The 18,303-nt window shown below is 31.8% G+C and overlaps 1 protein-coding gene across 1 annotated transcript; it reads left to right on the top strand.

Moving 5' to 3' along the window:
• Positions 1 to 98: 98 nt before the first annotated feature.
• On the top strand, positions 99 to 16,595 carry LOC132720750 (protein phosphatase 1 regulatory subunit 37-like). The gene is made up of 12 exons (XM_060704959.1): positions 99 to 446; positions 4,147 to 4,244; positions 4,440 to 4,485; positions 4,781 to 4,881; positions 5,537 to 5,656; positions 6,795 to 6,945; positions 7,193 to 7,338; positions 7,773 to 7,898; positions 8,555 to 8,696; positions 9,228 to 9,394; positions 9,686 to 11,492; positions 12,378 to 16,595. The coding sequence occupies exons 1-12, from the start codon at positions 101 to 103 to the stop codon at positions 12,437 to 12,439; spliced, it is 3,312 nt and encodes a 1,103-aa protein (XP_060560942.1). The 5' UTR covers positions 99 to 100; the 3' UTR covers positions 12,440 to 16,595.
• The last annotated feature ends 1,708 nt before the right edge of the window (positions 16,596 to 18,303 follow it).

Genomic DNA, 18,303 nt, shown 5'->3' with positions numbered 1-18,303 from the left:
GCACTTTTGGAAAAATGTCATAAAAATACGTTATTCTTCAGTTTTAATGCTTTTCAATGAGTCCATAATTTAGAAATTGTTACAGATTATATTTTATAAAATGGATGCAGCTGTTATTTCAGCTGTGTCACCTAAATCTTCATGTGAAAATGACCAAATAAATAATGAAATTTCAGAGCAAGAATACTCCCCATCATCAACACCAAAACAGGAAGTAAACAAACAAGTAGTTGAATTACCCAATGAAGACTCATGTAAAGATGATCAAGTTCCTGTTGTTCAGACTAATACTGATGCGAATGTGGGTGATAAAGCTGTGATATCAAATGGCTGTTCAGACACTGAAAATAAAAAACCTGGCAAAAAAATGAAAAGAAATGTATTCTTTCCAGTTGACTCAACTATAGTAAAAGGATACTTGGATCCTCCAGATCCATGGAAAGATGGTGTGTGAATACTGTTCACGTTTACAATATTACACTAATTTACATGCTTTTTATTTATAAGTCTTGTATACATGCACAAGTTTATTCATCTTATGTTTCCTTTGACGAAAGATGTTTAGTAACTCATACGTGCCATAACGTCCGGAAATAAGGTGTCTGTCCCGGAGGTGTCCGGGAGATGAATTATGTCCCAGTTAAAAAAAATCTGAAATAATCTACTTTCAATGAAGCAAGAAATTTTACATAAATTTTTATATAATTTTATTGTCAAGTCTTTATAATCTAGTCTAGAACGCTACATGTAATTATGAATGATAATCCCCTAACAGCATTGCAATCGTGACACTAATCTATGTGCCCCTTCCAAAAAACAATTATCGGCAATAATTTTGATCCATTAAAACATACATGCCATAATTTTTAGACTCATTTCCGGGACACTTTTCATTTGGAGGTGGGGCATTGATCAGCTGATCAATGCCCCACCTCCAAATGAAAAGTGTCCCGGACATGAGTCTAAAAATTATGGCATGTATGAGTAACTCTACAGTAATGAGCGGGAAAATCTGCATATTTCATGGTTGCAACTGATTTTTATGCCACCGCAGCATCTGTGATGCGGTGGCATATAGCGATTCATCTGTGTGTGTGTGTGTGTGTGTTTGTGTGTGTGTTATATAGATTATATAGTGAACTTAAAAAATCTTCTTGTGAAAAACCACTAGTCCAATTTCAACCAAACTTGGCAGGATTGTTCCTTGGGTGAAGGGCTTCCAAACTTGTTCAAAGAATTTCATTCCATGCAGAAATCTGGTTGCCATGGCAACCAAAAGGAATTATAAGAATAAATTTAAAAAATCTTCTTGTAAAGACCCAAAAGGCCTAGAGCTTAGATATTTTGCATAAGGCATTGTCTGGTAGACCTCTAACAAGATTGTTCAAATTATAGCCTTGGGGTCAAAATTGGCCCCGCCCCGGGGGTAATTGATTTTCACTATATACATATAGTAAAAACTTAAAATACCTTCTTGTAAAAACCCAAAAGGCCTATAGCTTAGATATTTTGCATAAGGCATCATCTGGTAGACCCTTACCAAGATTGTTCAAATAAAAGCCCTGGGGTCAAAATCGGCCCCGCCCGGGGGTCATTGATTTTCGCTATAGGTACATATAGTAAAAACTTAAAAGACCCAAAAGGCCTAGAGCTTAGAAATTTTGCATAAGGCATTGTCTGGTAGACCTCTACCCAGATTGTTCAAATTATAGCCCTGGGGTCAAAATTGGCCCCACCCCAGGGGTCATTGGTTTTCCTTATATGTATATAGTAAACATTAAAAAAAAAAATCTTCTAGCAATTGACAAGTGCTAGAGGTTAGATATTTTGCATGAAACATTGTGTTGTAAACCTCTAGCAAGATTGTTCAAATTATAGCCCTGGGGTCAAAATTGCCCCCGCCCTGGGGGTAATTGATTTCAATATATACATATAGTAAGAATTAAAAAAATCTTATTGCCTGAAGGTACAAGGCTTAGAGCTTTAATATTTGTTAAATAATATCATCTAAAGGTACTCTACCAAAGATGTTCAAATTTTGCCTCTTGTGTCAAAATTAGCCCCGCCCCTGGGAGCCATAGGTTTATCTTATATGTATATAGTTAAAACTTAAAAAATCATCTTCTCTAAATTTACAAAGGAAAGAGTTAAGATATTTTGCATGAAACATTGTGTAGTGAACCTCTAGCAAGATTGTTCAAATTATAGCCCTGGGGTCAAAATTGGTTCCGCCCCGGGGGTCATTGATTTTCATTATGTACATAGATACTTACTTGTCCTTTGATGTACAGCAATGCCATTTTGACCATGTACACAATTTTAGTTGTAAAATTGAACTTTGACCTAGATTTTGATGATGTGACCTACTTTCTTGTCCTTTGATGTACAGCTATGAAATTTGAACCATGCGGTGGCATAGCATTTTTCTCAAATGCAGTCTTGTTTCACAATATATACCAACCATGTGGATTTAAGTCACAAACAGCAAAAGTCACAAATATAAATGTGAATATTTGTTGGCAATTGCTGCCTTTGACATTAGCCATCATGCTATGGATCCAAAATTGCATAATAAATTTGTCCAGTCGTATTCACTAGTAGAGATGGAGGAAGGATGAGTACAAAATTGTACTGAGACGAGCTGAAATTCGCCAATTGCTAGAATTCTCTTTATCAGTTTGTTTACATTTAACAAAATAAAAAATGCAGGACAAGTTGAAATATGACACTACTTGTTCTGGATGAGTGGCTCTAAAAAGATTTTTCTATCCCTGCATTAGTCATCCTTAAATCATGTAATACACATGTATGTAATTAAAGGCCTACTTCAAAAAAACAATCTAATTTACTTAATTTAAATTACAGACTGGCACACATGTTAATAAACATCACTTTGTAGTCATGTAATGCTAATTGTCAAAGAAATACTTTGGATATAAATGTAAAAAGATTTAAATACTGAATTTAAGTTTCAAGTTAACATTGTTCCTGTTTCACACTATTGAAATTTAGTTTGTTCATTGTACTCGCAAAAAGAAAAAAAGGATATTCCTTGGCTGGTCAGTAGTGTACAAAGCACACCTAACACTAGGTATCCTGCGAAAAACATCAAAGTCCTCTATGAACCACTCTGAAGTAGCCTATATAAAATTTGTCACAACAGTTTCTGTGTCTGGTCACCATACACTGGATCTCTCATTGACCAGATCCAGTTTGTGCAGTGTTGTGCTGCCCACTAGGTCAAACAGGACTAAATCATACATCAAGTGTCTTGGCGATGCATGATTCTCTGGAGTGGAGGAGTCTAGAGCAAAGATAAATAGATAAGCACCTTATTATGCTTCAAGATAAAATAAGGTCGTCATTCCCTTTCCAGACTTCTTTCAAAACACTAACTTAACCAACTTGAAATTCCCATTCTCTTGCTTTGAAACAAATTCAAACAACTACTACAAATACTCATTCTTCCTCAGGATTATTTTCTTTGAAATGCTTGTGTTCAATAAGGCTGTAATCCAGATTTAGCCTGTCTCACCCTTGTTTTTATCTATTTTAAACTTTCATTTTTTTAAAGTCTTGGTCCACAGCAGGGGTTTAACTAAATGGGAGATAGACAATTGTCTAACATTCCATAGTGGTCATATATACAAAACATTTGTCTACAGTTGTGAAAACAAAGTAATATATGAAGCATAAAAAGTTATATGAAATAGTTCTGAAACATTTTACATACATGTATATGGTTCCAGTCAATCTGAACAAGTGGCGATTTTTGCTATGTTGATCTACATATTACAAACTATTTTCCCAGGCTCATTGTCTTTTTTAGTTCAGACAGCTGAACATCTGTTAATGTAACAAATATCTGATGGTGAATCAAAAGCCTTTGTGAGATTTGTATTGTTGGACAGTATTACTAAGAGTAATACATGGACATTGTACTATAAAATGTTCCGATTTGTGAAATTTATTAGGAAGAACTTAATCCAAAATGCCAGGATTTGATAAAGTATTGGTGCATAAATGTATAATGATAAATCATTTATTTCGTATTTTTCCTACTGATAGGGTGATACATATTTGTCATAGGTAGAAAAGATTTATTTGGGATAAAATACTAAATGCTCAATTGTTGATTTTATTTAGTTCCTGACTGGAGAACAGAGGATTTACTAAAAGCTTACAAGAGAGGATGTGAGAAGCACAACTCTAAACCATTGAATAAAGTCTTGCAACAACTACAGGTTTACAAATTATTTCATTTAATGGTATTCATATGAGACAATTTTTTTAACAGAAAAGCTTTCTGTTTAAGCAGTGATTTCTAATGATAGGTAATTACTTTTATGAAATTAATGTACATGTATGTTGAATAATTGTTTGCTGCTGTTTTAGAATGTTCCCAGTTATTTATTTGCAAAATTTTATACTATTTACAGTGTATAGAAAATGTTGGTGAAAGATATGAAATCCTCAGTTTGAAAGGTAATTCTATAGTTTTCTCTCAAATTTCCAAGATTTTTTTAATTTAATTCTTATGTTAATGTCAAGTTAAATACAAATAACAGCCTTAAACTTATCAGAGATTTTCTCTCTGACACAAGAAACATTATTCATTTATTAAGATACATGTAGTTTTAAATTATGCAAGCAACAGTTGTCTGACAATCAGTTTAAGTTTGAGCTGTTGGACTATTTTTCTAACCAAATAATGACTTTTTTGATAACTTTTCACTGTTGTTGATGATGCAAAAGTCAGTATAAATATTCTAACTTGCAGGAGAACGGTTAGATTTAAAGCAAGTGGAGAGTTTGGAAGAAATATTTAAACATGTGAGATTTCGTTGCGTTGATGTAGAGGCTACACATCTAGACGATGAGGTACTTGTGCTGTTCCTACAGAAAGGCTTTATATTTGTTGTAAAAGAGTTCTTGATAAGACAAAGTTAAAAAAACAATACAGCTTAAAGTGATGTTAGGCATATTTAAGAGTAAATAATAATTGTTCAGCTAAAATTCAAAATCTGTCATTTTTGTTTTCAATTTCTTAATAAATGTCACTTGAATAATCAGTAACCACCCTGACCCACATAAATATTATCTATAGATATCCTTCCAAAATTATTGTTAGTTTTCAGTTTATAAAAAGAATGGGGAAGTCATTTATATTTTATTGTAAACTTTTGTCATTATCAATCACTCTTGAAATATTCAACTAATTTATCCCAGCTTGACAGTGTAAAAGTGAACATACTGTCACTATAAATGAACCCCTGTGGTCATTTAATTTATAGTTAGTAATTGTGCATATGAAACTTATGCAGAATGCTGTAAACTTTTGATATTGAATAAGGATGCAGTTACAGTCCATTTTGTATTTGTATCATCTAATAAGAGCATTAAATGAATAATAACAATTTTTCATTACAACATAAGTAGATATATATAAGACCCTGAAGACAGTTTAAAATAGTTAAGACAATTAAATGAAGGTTTTAGTTTCCTTAGTTTTCATCTTACAAATTGTTATTTTTAGATGGCTGTTGCATTATTTGAGATGGTAGAATACTATGAGTCAGCCTGTAAACTAAACATTTCTTTCAACAAAGGTATTGGTCCTAGAGGATGGATGTCTTGCTCTAAACTTGTAAGAAGGGTAGGTGTACTTAACAGACAATCATTTGTCAATATCTATAATATATATTGTGTAAATGTCTTGGTCTTCAAAATGTCAGTGCAGCCTGGGCCTCTGGTATATGCTGGCATCACAATTAATTGCAAAACACAGTTATGAAGTAATGAAACCTGGATCTACCATTTTAAGCTTGAGTCTAAGCCTAAAATAAGGTTGTTTTTTGTCCGAAAAATGGACACAGTGGTGTCCATAGAATAAAATTACTGCTTGATTACATACTGGTGTGAACCCACCACAGTACACAAGTTCTTGAAAGAATCTGAGCTAGATGTTTCAGAACAACCTCCATACAGTCCTGACCTATTACCTGGTGTGTGACTTAGTAAATGCTAGACAGACAGAGTTTTTAAGTATGGGAATAGCAATCTACCAGTGACTTCAACATATACCTAAAGTTGAGCTTCATAAGTCATTTCAAAGTGTGTAGATGTTTTAAAAAGTGTTTGGATGCATGCCATACCTTGAACGGCTCAATGAAACAAAACTTTAATATCGCAAATCACCCTATTCTACAAATGAATTTAATGGCCCTTGTATGCTAAAGTTTAGCAAAAACCTCATTTCCTTATCATCAGTACTATTGAGACAATGGTGTTACTGGGCTCACAATTGCATATATGATGATCCAGTGTAACAGAGTAACATGTATAAATAATCATTTACCAGTCTGTTCAGACTACATTTCTAAAAGGAGTTTAATTACAATCATTTTAGCATGGTTAGGTGCATGTATATATTCAAACATTAGATCATAACTTTAGTTTTTAATTGAAAAAAAGAAACTAAAAAAAAGTTTTGTTTAGTTTTATTCCTAGTAGACCTTTTAAAATGACATTGATATGTAAGTATATAGAACAGCACATACAGCACATACAAGTGTAATTTATAGAAATCCTTAAAAGGCCTTTACAAAGGCATCCTAATCAAATGTTATTATTCCGATTAATTGTAGGAAAACAGGTTGTTTTATTTTCTTCTGTGTAATCAAGGGAGCTTAGTAAATCTAAAACTAAATAGTAAACTTTTATATACATTGTAAAAAATATTACATTAATTCTGAGATATATGTTATTAATGATTATACATTTGTCTGTTTTAGACCCCATGCTTGACATTCATAGATGCTCGTAACTGTGACCTGAATGAAAGGGTAATTCCAATTATGGGTCGTGCTTTACGTATGGGTTGCTTCCTACAACGACTGCATTTACAAAATGCTGGTCTGGCAGGCAGAGCACTTGTTATTCTTGGTAATAAATATATACATTTATCTTTTCTAGACTGGTTTCTAATAAAAAATTGAAAAATAATTTTAAATCTTTTTTTTGTTTAAATTAAATTAGAAAAGGACCCAGTTGAACATAAGTGTATAGACAGTCAGTTCAGGTTTATTTGAAGGGGTAAAATAGTTAATAAATGCAATCATAACTATAGCAATGAAGCATTAGAAATGTTTTGGAAGTTCTCTATAATATATTTGACTGGTTTAAATTTTAGTTGCTGCAGTGAAGATGAATGAGATATTGAAAGAGTTGTTTATTGGTGACAACAAGTTCATGCCAACAGATGGTGTACAGATTGGTAACCTGCTGAAATACAACCATAAATTGGAGCTTCTTGATCTCAGGAACAATCATCTTCAGGTAAAACTCTGTCTTTTTTTCCAGAGTTGACTTTGTGATACATGTCCATTATTTTGAAATGTTGATGAGGCTTACAGTATGCCTGTTGAAACTGTTATGGGCAAGTGGATTATATTGCTTACTTCTTACTTTGCTCCTTACCCCTTTGAGAAAGACAATTTTCCTTTTTCAGTGCTTGGTTATTTAGCTCATTTATGGAAGACAAGTGGTTCTTCACAGCCTATGTCTGCACCATAATGTATTGAAGAACACCTTGGGTGTTTGTTTTTGGCATGATAACAGGAAAATTTGGCTTCTGACCAACAGAGTATTAATCTAAATAAAGATCAAACTATATACTAAGAAGTCAATAAATGGTTGAAATTCTGTGTGAAAATAAATACTGACGGAAAAAAACCAGGTAGATTTGACAGTATTTTACTGTTTACTTGCAGGATGTAGGTGTGGGTCATATTTGTGATGGTTTATCAGAGCAGTGTTTAGATACAGGGCTACTTACACTTGTTCTGTGGAACAATCAGATTACATTCCAGGGCATGTCTGCCGTTAATAAAGCTCTGGTAAGTTTAATATATGTAACTCTAGTGGTGATAACTTCTTGCTCATGCATGCAATATAGCACCAAGCCTGTATATTTATCTGTGAAACTTTACTATACATGTACTAATGCTATTTGCTGCTGTCATTTAATATTGAAATCCTTGAAACTGGTGTCTGACAATACCAAACTAGTAGAATATAATAGTATATTTCCAGTTTGTAGAAATGTAAACAACATAACATAATTACTTATTAGTGGATGTACAAACCCACTGTAATGTAATGGTTCTAAGATTGTGAGACATTTTACTTTAACAAGTGTTAAAAGGCACCCACACACTATGCCTCTAAACAATGAATTTTTCTTTCATTAGAAAGAGCAAATGCTTCATTTATGGTTTTAGTGATGTTAGATCCTTCTCACTTGAAGAAAGTTGAATGAAAATAATGTCTGGTGAAAGTAGCAAAATGTAAATGAAGTAGTATTTTGTCTTCTGTACTATACTAGTTGCCAAAATAATACAGGTAATTGGCCATTGACGCGAAATACAAAGTTTTTGAGAAAGAAAAATAAAAGTATTTCCAATGCATAATTGTTGGCCTTTTAAACAATTAGCAATTTGACTACATCTTTACATGAATTTGGTCAGGTATGCATTTCTTATTTGTATTTCAGACCTCAGCAGAACACCTTGAAACATTGAATCTTGGACATAATCCCATCACAAATGAAGGCATTCATATTCTCAAAGATGGGCTGTTAAAATCCAAAGGTCTCTTAAAGCTTGGTTTGTCTGGAACTAAAGTATCTTGTGAAGGTATTAATAATTGTTGCTCTTTGTGTTGAAAATCAATAAACTCTTCTGAAAGGGTATAAAGCTATATCTAATGAAATATTTCTCTGAAATTCATTAATTGTGAAATTATATTGTTCTCTTGATTATAAGGTCGATTCTCAAAAGTGTTGTACCATAAAATGTCTCTGTCATTTAATACACTTGTATGAATATTTTATGTTAACAGAATAAAATGTTCTGGAAGAAAATATTATGCTGCTATTTTAGGCATGATTTTAACCATTTAGCAGTGGTTTGTAGTGAAATGTCCGAAGATCTGTATGTCCATTTCAGCAATGTCAAGCTCATGTGGACATGTTGAAGTCAACAGTCTTGACTTGACCTGTGTATGTTATATGCATATAGTATATGAAATTGTTATCATTGTGAGAAAAAAATCAGTTTAATGACAAGACAAATATAGGTAATTAAATGTACTTTAAAATTGTTTTCCAAGAATGGTTTTTAACAGAATAGATAAATCCAGCCTTAATATTTTATTTTCTTAATAAGGAGCTGTTGCCCTAGCTGAAGTGATAGCAGATAATACAAGACTAGTGAGATTAGATTTACAGGAGAATGATATTAAAACAGCTGGTCTGATGGCCCTATCTTTGGCCCTTAAAGTTAATGAGAGTATCACAAGGCTTGATGTTGACAGAGACACCAAGAAAGAATCAGTATGTATTTATAAATTTGTTTGATATACATGTAGTGGATTGTCGAAGTAAGTTTCACTTTGATAAAATTGTGTAGTAAAAACGATGGACATCTATGTTTATCTTATAAAATATTATTTTTATTATGATAAGAAAACAAGGCAAATAGTATTTCTTTCATGGAACATTCAACTTTTTATACAGATTCCAGTCATATGTACCCTAAAAATTTTATTTCTTTTCTGCAATTTATTTTACATTGGCTGGAAGTTTTTCTAGTTCAATCATTAATTGTTGACTGCATTTTTACAGGGTGTTAAAGATTATGCAGACCAACAAAAAAGATTGCAAAAAGATATAAGTACTTTACTTGAGAGAAATCGAGATCTTATGCACAAACGAGAAGAAGAACAAAGACAAATTGAGATAAAAAACCAAGAAAATGCACGGAAACTACAAGAAGCTGCTTGCGACATATCCCTTGAAGAATCACATGATTACATTCCATCTGGTGATGGTATACATAGACCAAAACTTCTGTTCCTACCATTAACGCCTATATGTCCAGAACATGAACTAGATTCTCCTGAACTAGGAGGGAAGTTTATTCTTGAAGCATCTCCACCCGTACAGACTATACAGTTAGCACCTCCTGCTGGGTCTGATTTACTCAGTCCACAATATTGTCCAAACCCTAAAGCAACTGCCAAAAAAATATTTTCAGTGACACGTGTTACAAGCCCTACAGGATTAACTACAAAAGGTGGTGATCCCTCAAGTGGTTTTAAATTTCCAAAGTTCAGTTCTTCAGCAGCTGATGTGATAAATTCTCCAACACAGGTACATCCCCCTGTAGGACGTGGTATGGATACTTCTACTTCACAAGTGATACCTCAACTTGTGCCACCATTACCAACTGTAGATTTGCCATCTTTAAACACAGCCATTCCTCTATCAGTAGATATGCACACCACAGCTGATAAGACAAGTCCTGGCTCTTTACAAAGGGTTATTGAAGACCAAACACTTGTTTCATACATTCAACAAATTGTTGACAATAATGTGGAAACAGGAAATACTAAAATAGACAATGTCAGTGACCAATCTAATGCAGAAAGTAATTTAGAAAAGGAGCCGGTTGAAGATGAACATAGTGCAAATAATAATGCAAGTGGTGAAACAGGTCATGAATTTTCCAAGATTGTTGTTACAGTTGATACAGAATCACTTGATAAAACTGCTAATGATTCCGCAAGAAAATCTGAATATCAGTGTAATGAATGTACTGAAAATTGTACTGATGGTAAAGAAGTTGAATTGAATGAAAATGACCAACTTGCTAAGAGAAATACAGAAAAAGCACTGACAGAGGAAGAGGGTAAGAGTGGAAAAGATTTTATAGGGGAAGAAAGTGTAACAAGTAACTCCAAAAAATGTGATAAATTGCCAGAAGAAAACATTCCTGATGCTGAAGATATTGAAAACTCAGTGCTTAAAAAAGACATTAAATATCAAAAGAAAACACAACATATAGATTTTGATGAAAGCGATGTAAAATCTGAATGTGACACTTGCTCAAAGACTACTGTAGGTGGAGATAGTACAGGTTCTAGTCAAGATGTAGAGTTGTCAAAATACAAATGTGATTCTGAAGAAGTGCAAAGATCAGAACTGAAGAGTTTGTCAGAACTTGATATGCCAAGTTTATCAGATGACTCCTGTGATGTTGAAATTAACAAAGATGATGATATAAATGGAGAGTTTGTTGATTGCGTAGCAACTGAAGATAATGTTTGTGATACTGAAACTGATAAAAATGTAGTAAAAGGTAATCAAGAAAAGCGAAATTGGACTGATAAGGAAAATGGTGATGCTGAACCTTGGAATACAGTGAATGAGTCGGATATTGTAGAAAGTATGTCTTCCATTGAAGACACTTCACTCATTGGGAGCAATAATAAACCAGACTTTCATACCAACCTTACATTTAATGGATTGAGACAGGAACTAGCAAGCTTGATAGACGAAGAAGCAGGCAGTTCATCTGGCAATCAGTTAACCACTGCAAATGGTGACATTCTAAATAATGGTGGCAATACTGAAACATATACTCAAAATGGTGAGTAAGAACGTGAACGTGAGTAAGAAATGGTGCATGTATGGCATTTTTCAGGAAAAAAAGTGGAGGTGTTACCATAATCCTCTTGGTGTATATAGTTAGGGTCCATTTTCTCAGAAACTTTCAATGCTATTCACTTAGAATTTTATGGCATATATGATTACTATTAAAATGTCAGAACTATTACAGGTATTCGCATAAGATTTAAATCTTGGTCACTGTCCAAGGCTTATAGCTTTGGCGTATATTTTGAATGAAATAAGCCCTTATGTGATCTTAGTAAAATTCTTTTGTTAATGTCCAAGAGTCTTGTTAATGTACAGTAATAGTCCAATTTAGTGAGTCTCGCATCATCATGGCTCTTGTTTTACTATGAAACACTAAAAGTAGTCATTTGCACTGTTCTACTGACAACTCTTATTATTTGTAATATTTTCCTTTTTCTGAAAAACCACTAAAAACATTCTCTTAGACTTTTTAAAACATAGGTATTTCAAGCACTTTTTTACTTCACTTTTATTATACTTTCTAGCACTGAGAAAAGTTCAGCATGATGCTGTCGGCAGACAGATCTTGTCATTATAAAATAAATTTGCTATAGATATGAACAATGACTATAGTGCTTAAATGTGAGTACCTGAATGGTTATAACTAAACATACTGGTACCCAGAAGTTAAAGAAAAATCTATGATGAAAATGTTGAGACTGTTTCATTATACCCATTTGAGACATTGCATAATTACATAATTTAATTAAAAAAAATGAACATCATTTCAGGAATGATATGTTTGATATGGAAAAACTATTAATTTCAAGGTTTTGATAGGAATAAAAATATTCAAGTTCCTACTTAATCTGTTATATTATCTGCATGTATATTTAAGGTGCAGAAACAACATCTGAATGGCTGGACACATCTGTCGTGGATAGCGGAGCCTCATCTTGATGGTTGTCTCGATAGTTACAACAACAACAAATTGAGGAGATAATGGTCTTACCCAGTAATTAATAGACTAGAACAAAAATTAATTCTAGCTTGAAAAAAAAAATGTTTTGAAAAAGATTTAATTCATGTAAATGTTAGATTCTTCAGAAAAAAATGTGGATGACTTGGTAATACAACTTACAAGTTTGTTCTAATCAAACTTGCACTTAGTAAATCTCCCTGGAAGTTAAAATAAACATGTTTGTTTAAAATGGTTTTTTTAAAGAAATTCTAGTATTGAAATAGGGAACATTATATTGACTATTCTGAGTGAAAGCATTCACACAAGAATTGTTTAACCATTGTTAAAATTAAAATGTTATAAATTGATCCATATGTCAGATAAATTTTAAATTTTAGCATAACTTGCTACAATTCACTTTTATTTATGATAATTTAATGATGTTATATTAGATGCTCTCATTTTTCTTGGTATTTTAATGGCAGTGTCATCTCCCATGTGTCTATTTAGGAATAACTTCATACCATCCAGTTGAATGAATGTAAATTTCACAAATCTTTAGTCAATTTAACATGAGCAGAATTTTGTTTAAACTTGTTAAATGGTACTGTTATGTTGATACTAGATTTGTTGTAAATTGTGATTAGTGCTTAAACTTTCTTACTTCTATGAAGTTGAACAAATATGCTATAGTTTGGGTGGATAGAATCATTAAATATTTCCTGATATTAGGTATGTCTAAAGTTTTGGTACAGAGGCTGTTTAGTAACTATAGAATCAAATATGTTTTAAGTGGTATTTTTTGTTATGCTGTCAAAGTGTACTTGGTGTTATGAAATAAAGATTTTTGCTTTCATATAAGTAGCATTGGCCTGCTAGTTAAAATATTTCTGCCCAACTGAAGGATACTGTGATCAGGAACATATTTCCTTGTATCTTGTTAGTTTAAGAAAGCAGGCTACATAATGGTTCATCTAATCATACTGGAACATAAATAAATTATGTTTAGACAAAATAAGAATATTCATTAAAACTGGCTTGAAACAGAATCAAAGATCTTCAATAAACTATTGTTACATTAGCAGCCTCGGAATCAGAACTGAGATGTTCATAATTTTGAATATAATTTTAGACTTTAAGGTCTTAAGTATAAGATTTTAAAGTGTGATTATCATCTGTGATAATTGTATAGAGATGCAATACAAAACCACTGTGTTGAGGATATGCATGCATTTATTTGGTTGTATTTTAGAAGCTGTAGTAATATATAACACATGTAAGACTAGGTTTAAAATGATCTTTTATGGTAAAAGTCTTATTTTTAGGAAGATTAAATGTTATCTTTGATTCAGTGTTGCAGCAGTATCTTATAAAATATTATATTGTTATGAGGGTAAATAGATTTAAAACCACTCAATTAGCTTACAAACACTAGCTGAGTGGAGCATATTTTTTTACCTTTATACAAGTAAAAAATACTGATGTTTCATTAGTATTTGCAGTAAATGCTTGGAGATTTTATGGAAAAACATTTTTTTAAAGAAAATTACTTCAACTGTCGTTTTAAATCTAGCCCTGACATGAGTACACTGTGTATACCTTAAACTTTGAAACAAAACATGTAACCAAACATTACTGGACATTTCATATAGTAATATACTCTATTGAAAGATTTATTTCTATATTTACAAGCTTTCATTTTCAGTTATTCAATTTTATTTTGTAGTAAAATGAAGGTAATTGCTTTGGTTGTGAGTTATTTTTACCTCATTTTATGAGCTAGGGGAGGGGAGCAAAAAGGTAGATGATCCATTAAGGTTGTACACTGTGTAATCAATTACTAAGATAAGGTGTAAGTAAATGGCAAAGTTCCATGATTTGTTGCAATTTTTTCTCTGACCTCATATTTCTACTTACTATGGTTTGATTTGATTTTTATTTGTATGAAAGTCTTACACTAGTAAATAAGTATAAACATGTAGCTTATGCTTCATTTAAAACATAATTGTATCATGTTACCATACAGGAAGAAAAAATATACATTCTATTGTTATTTTCTTTGGACAGTAATGAAACTTTGAGCTAAAGCATTAAAAATATTGTTTTGACACAGATATATCTAAAAAAAAGTGTCCCTAGTGTTACTTTAGTAAGATGTGTAAATAGTTTAATACTCATAAGCACAGTCCCAGTATGTCATCACATAATTTTTGCTAGAAATTTTCATCATTGTATATGAGGATAAGTATTAACATTAAGACAAACTGGTTTACTATAAGTCATTGTTGCATTATACACTAGATAGTCTGTGAGATTTTACTGAGATTATTTGAAATGCTAAAAGTCTCTGAACTCATGACCATAAAATTAATCAACTCTGCTTGAAAAAAGGATACAGTGTCACCTCTGCAGAATGACCCTGTGAAGAGCAATTACCTATTTACAAGAATATTTACATCTACGACCAAAATCTTTGTCTCCCATAGGTTGTTGTTCTGCAGAGATTTTACTGTATCTACATAATGGAAGTATTTCAAACTATTTTACTGTTCATATGTATTTTTGCTTCTGCTGTCAAATGTTTATAATCACGTGGCAAGAAAATAAAAGCTTAGCTATGAGTTGTCTGTCTGATTTCACAGAGAAAGTTGGAAATGTTTAGCTATTAGTTCATCATCTTTCAACTAACAAATATAATTTATGTCAATTAATGTATTGGAATTATTCTATTGTGTACACATACATGAGCAAATTTTAAAACTAACTGTAGTTGTTTCCATACTACAGAATTCTATCGATTTTTTTTCATAAGGGAAAATCAAAATTGCGGAATTTTTGTGTAGATTTCAGACTTCAGATTTTCTTTTATTAATTTTCAGATATTGTTATAGTAAATGCTAGTACATGTAGGTATAATAAAAAATCTATTGTTTCTGTAAAGTTCTTTAACAGCTCATAACCATTTGTTAGGACCAGGGTATTGTGCATTAATAGATTGACTTATTATTTAACATAGAATGATTATAACTTACCACTGTGAAAAATATATTTTAGCAGCGCCAAGACAAAACCAACATAGTGCGTTTGCGACTGCATGGATCCTGATCAGACTGCGCAGATGTGCAGGCTGGTCTGGATCCATGCTAGTCGCAAATGCACTATGTTGGTTTTGTCATGGCGCGGCTCATTTGTATTTTCTAATACATGTATATGAATATGTTTGTTAAATTTAATTAAAAGCATCTCATTAAACAGATCTCCATGTTCTCACATCGTAATGCACCTGCAACTGACTTGATTTACTTACCTCTTGATTATGTTTTCTTGCACCAGTCAATAGTAAAGAAGTATCTAGAAGTGTGATATTACTCACAAGAAAAAAATAATAGGTTACTGTATAATACTTTCTATTTGTTTGTGACGAAAATGAAATTTTATTGTTTTCCACCTTTAAGACAGTGGCAGGTTAAATTCCGTATACATTGTAATTAAATAAGAGGTGACTGACTTTTAGATTCACGGTCCATCTTTGACATAAAACAGTTTACTGTCACAATTTGTAAGGCTGAATGATGATGTAGTTTTTTAATGCTCTATATTTTTGGACCAAATTAGTTGTTTGTGCAGATAGATGAATTGTCATTTTATGTCATGTATATTCTGATGTGTTATGTATTTAGGTAAGAATTGTATGAGATTTTCATGATAAGGGAAATAGCAGTTCTTCTTTGTTTTTTTTTCCTTTCCAAAAGTCTATGTAATCGTAAAAATAATTTTGGTCCTATTTATTACTAAGTTAACCATAAAAAATTGTCGAGGGATTGGTAGTTGGCTTAATTAATTGATTGCTGTTCTCTAGCTCTGCCAGCAATTTTTTACAACATGAATATTTTAACTTTACTTTGCTTTGTGTTAGAACAAAATAGGCCAATGACACTTGAATAAATGTTTATTATGGTTTAAATGAAAGAAAATATATGTGAGATAATATTAGATTAGGAATTAAACAGATTGTTTACCTGTATATAATAATGAAATATATATATATAAATGTTAGTATTGTTTAGATATGTGTAAATGCAAATATTGATGAAATATGTTTAAATGTAAATGCAATGTTAATTTATGCATAATATAGCTAATTATTTGGGTTAATCTGTTGCTGAAACAATCACTGTATACAATGTACTGTCTGTATCCTGGGATTTTCTAAATGCAATAAATTATCTTTACAAGGGTATATAGTGAGTAAACAGGTAAAAGTCAGAACAAGTTTACATTTTGTCAGAATTCCTTTCTATTTCATAATTTACTTGGCATAAATTACACATGTGGCCCCAAAAAATTATCTAAATATCTATCAGAATTTACCTGAAATGGTCAATTTATAAAGAGTGGGACAGTCTTTTTATATTTTAGACAGGATATATATTCTATCCAAAAACGTTTTCCAATATCAATTGTTGGTCAATCACCATTATAACAGTCAATCTTTTGAAATATGTTGTCAATTTAGTTCAACTTGACAATGAAAATATGAGCATGTCACTTTAAGTAATGTTGGATTTTATCAGAAAAAAAAAATTACTGTAAGTTACGTAACAGAGGTAATAAATGTAGAATAAATCTGCTGGGGTACTGTTGATTTTCAGCATAGTCTCTTTATGTGTAATAAGTTTTGAAATACTGGCTTAATATGTCACTTATGAAGGGTCATGTCATCACTAGTTTAATCAGAAATTTGTATTATTCTGGCTTACAGAAAGCAAACAATTCATTTAATTACTTGACAATATTAAAAGACTATTCTGTCATAGTTTGAATTATTTAGTTGTAGTCAGTAAACCAAATAAGAACATTCCTATCTGTAAAGGTATTGCGTTCATCCAGATTTAGCTTGTTATTTGAGATAATGATACACAAAGTCATTGTTGGTTTGCGCTATTAATGTATAGTGTTGTGTTCACCTAGCTTTCATTGGCAGATTCCTGAAAACTGTTCATACATTGAGTACCTACAAGAAAAAAAAAGAGAAGATTTTTTTTTTAAAGATATACTATGATTGATGCAATCTCTGTGTATTGCAGTAATGTTGGCTGTTTTATTTTGATTTTGAAATTGAAATCCCTTAAATGGTCAGCAAATTTTAATTATATTCCAGATATCAATTATTGTTTAAACTTTTAAATTTCAATATTTTATGCAATATAATGTTTAAACTAAATGTATTTAAATGGTTAAAGTAGAAAGAATGACATGTTTAGTTAACACTTTTTTGAGGGGATCATAATTATTGAAGCATTTGCATTTGTTTTCTTTTCCTTTTTTGTTGATTGTTATTATTAAATGAAATGTAATGAATGCCTGAAAAAAATATCAAATAAAAAACTTACACCCATCAAATTATGTTAGTGTTGTTTGTATTTTTCATAGTCACCAAAATAGCTGTTTAACTTTCAGATTAAACATTCCTGTCTGCAGGTAAGATAGGTCAGCCCATTAATTTAGTCAAAATATATTGACATGCCAAAGCTTGATTCTGAGATATTTTCGTTCTGGGGCAGAATCTCGCGAGATATTGCCCAGACACAAAAATAGCACAATATCTCCTTGCGCAGTACAATAAGTTGGACTACCCATTAATTGTATAATCATGACCCCAACCTGTAGACAGGGGAAGGTAACTGTATCAAGCATTTTGACAGAATTATGCCCCCTTTTCAACTTAGAATTTACGTTAAAGTTTTTGTAATACCTCAAATAATTTCAAAGTCCATTGACATATTGCTTTGAAACTTTGCACACTTGTTCATCATCATGACCCCAATCTGTAGACAAGAGGGGGTAACTTTATCAAGCATTT

The sequence above is a fragment of the Ruditapes philippinarum genome, unplaced genomic scaffold (genome assembly GCF_026571515.1).
Source record: "Ruditapes philippinarum isolate M1 unplaced genomic scaffold, ASM2657151v2 ctg446_1_1_1_1, whole genome shotgun sequence".
Lineage (NCBI taxonomy): Eukaryota > Metazoa > Mollusca > Bivalvia > Venerida > Veneridae > Ruditapes > Ruditapes philippinarum.
The sequence above is the reverse complement of the archived record's forward strand: the minus strand, read 5'-3'. Positions and strand labels throughout refer to the sequence as shown.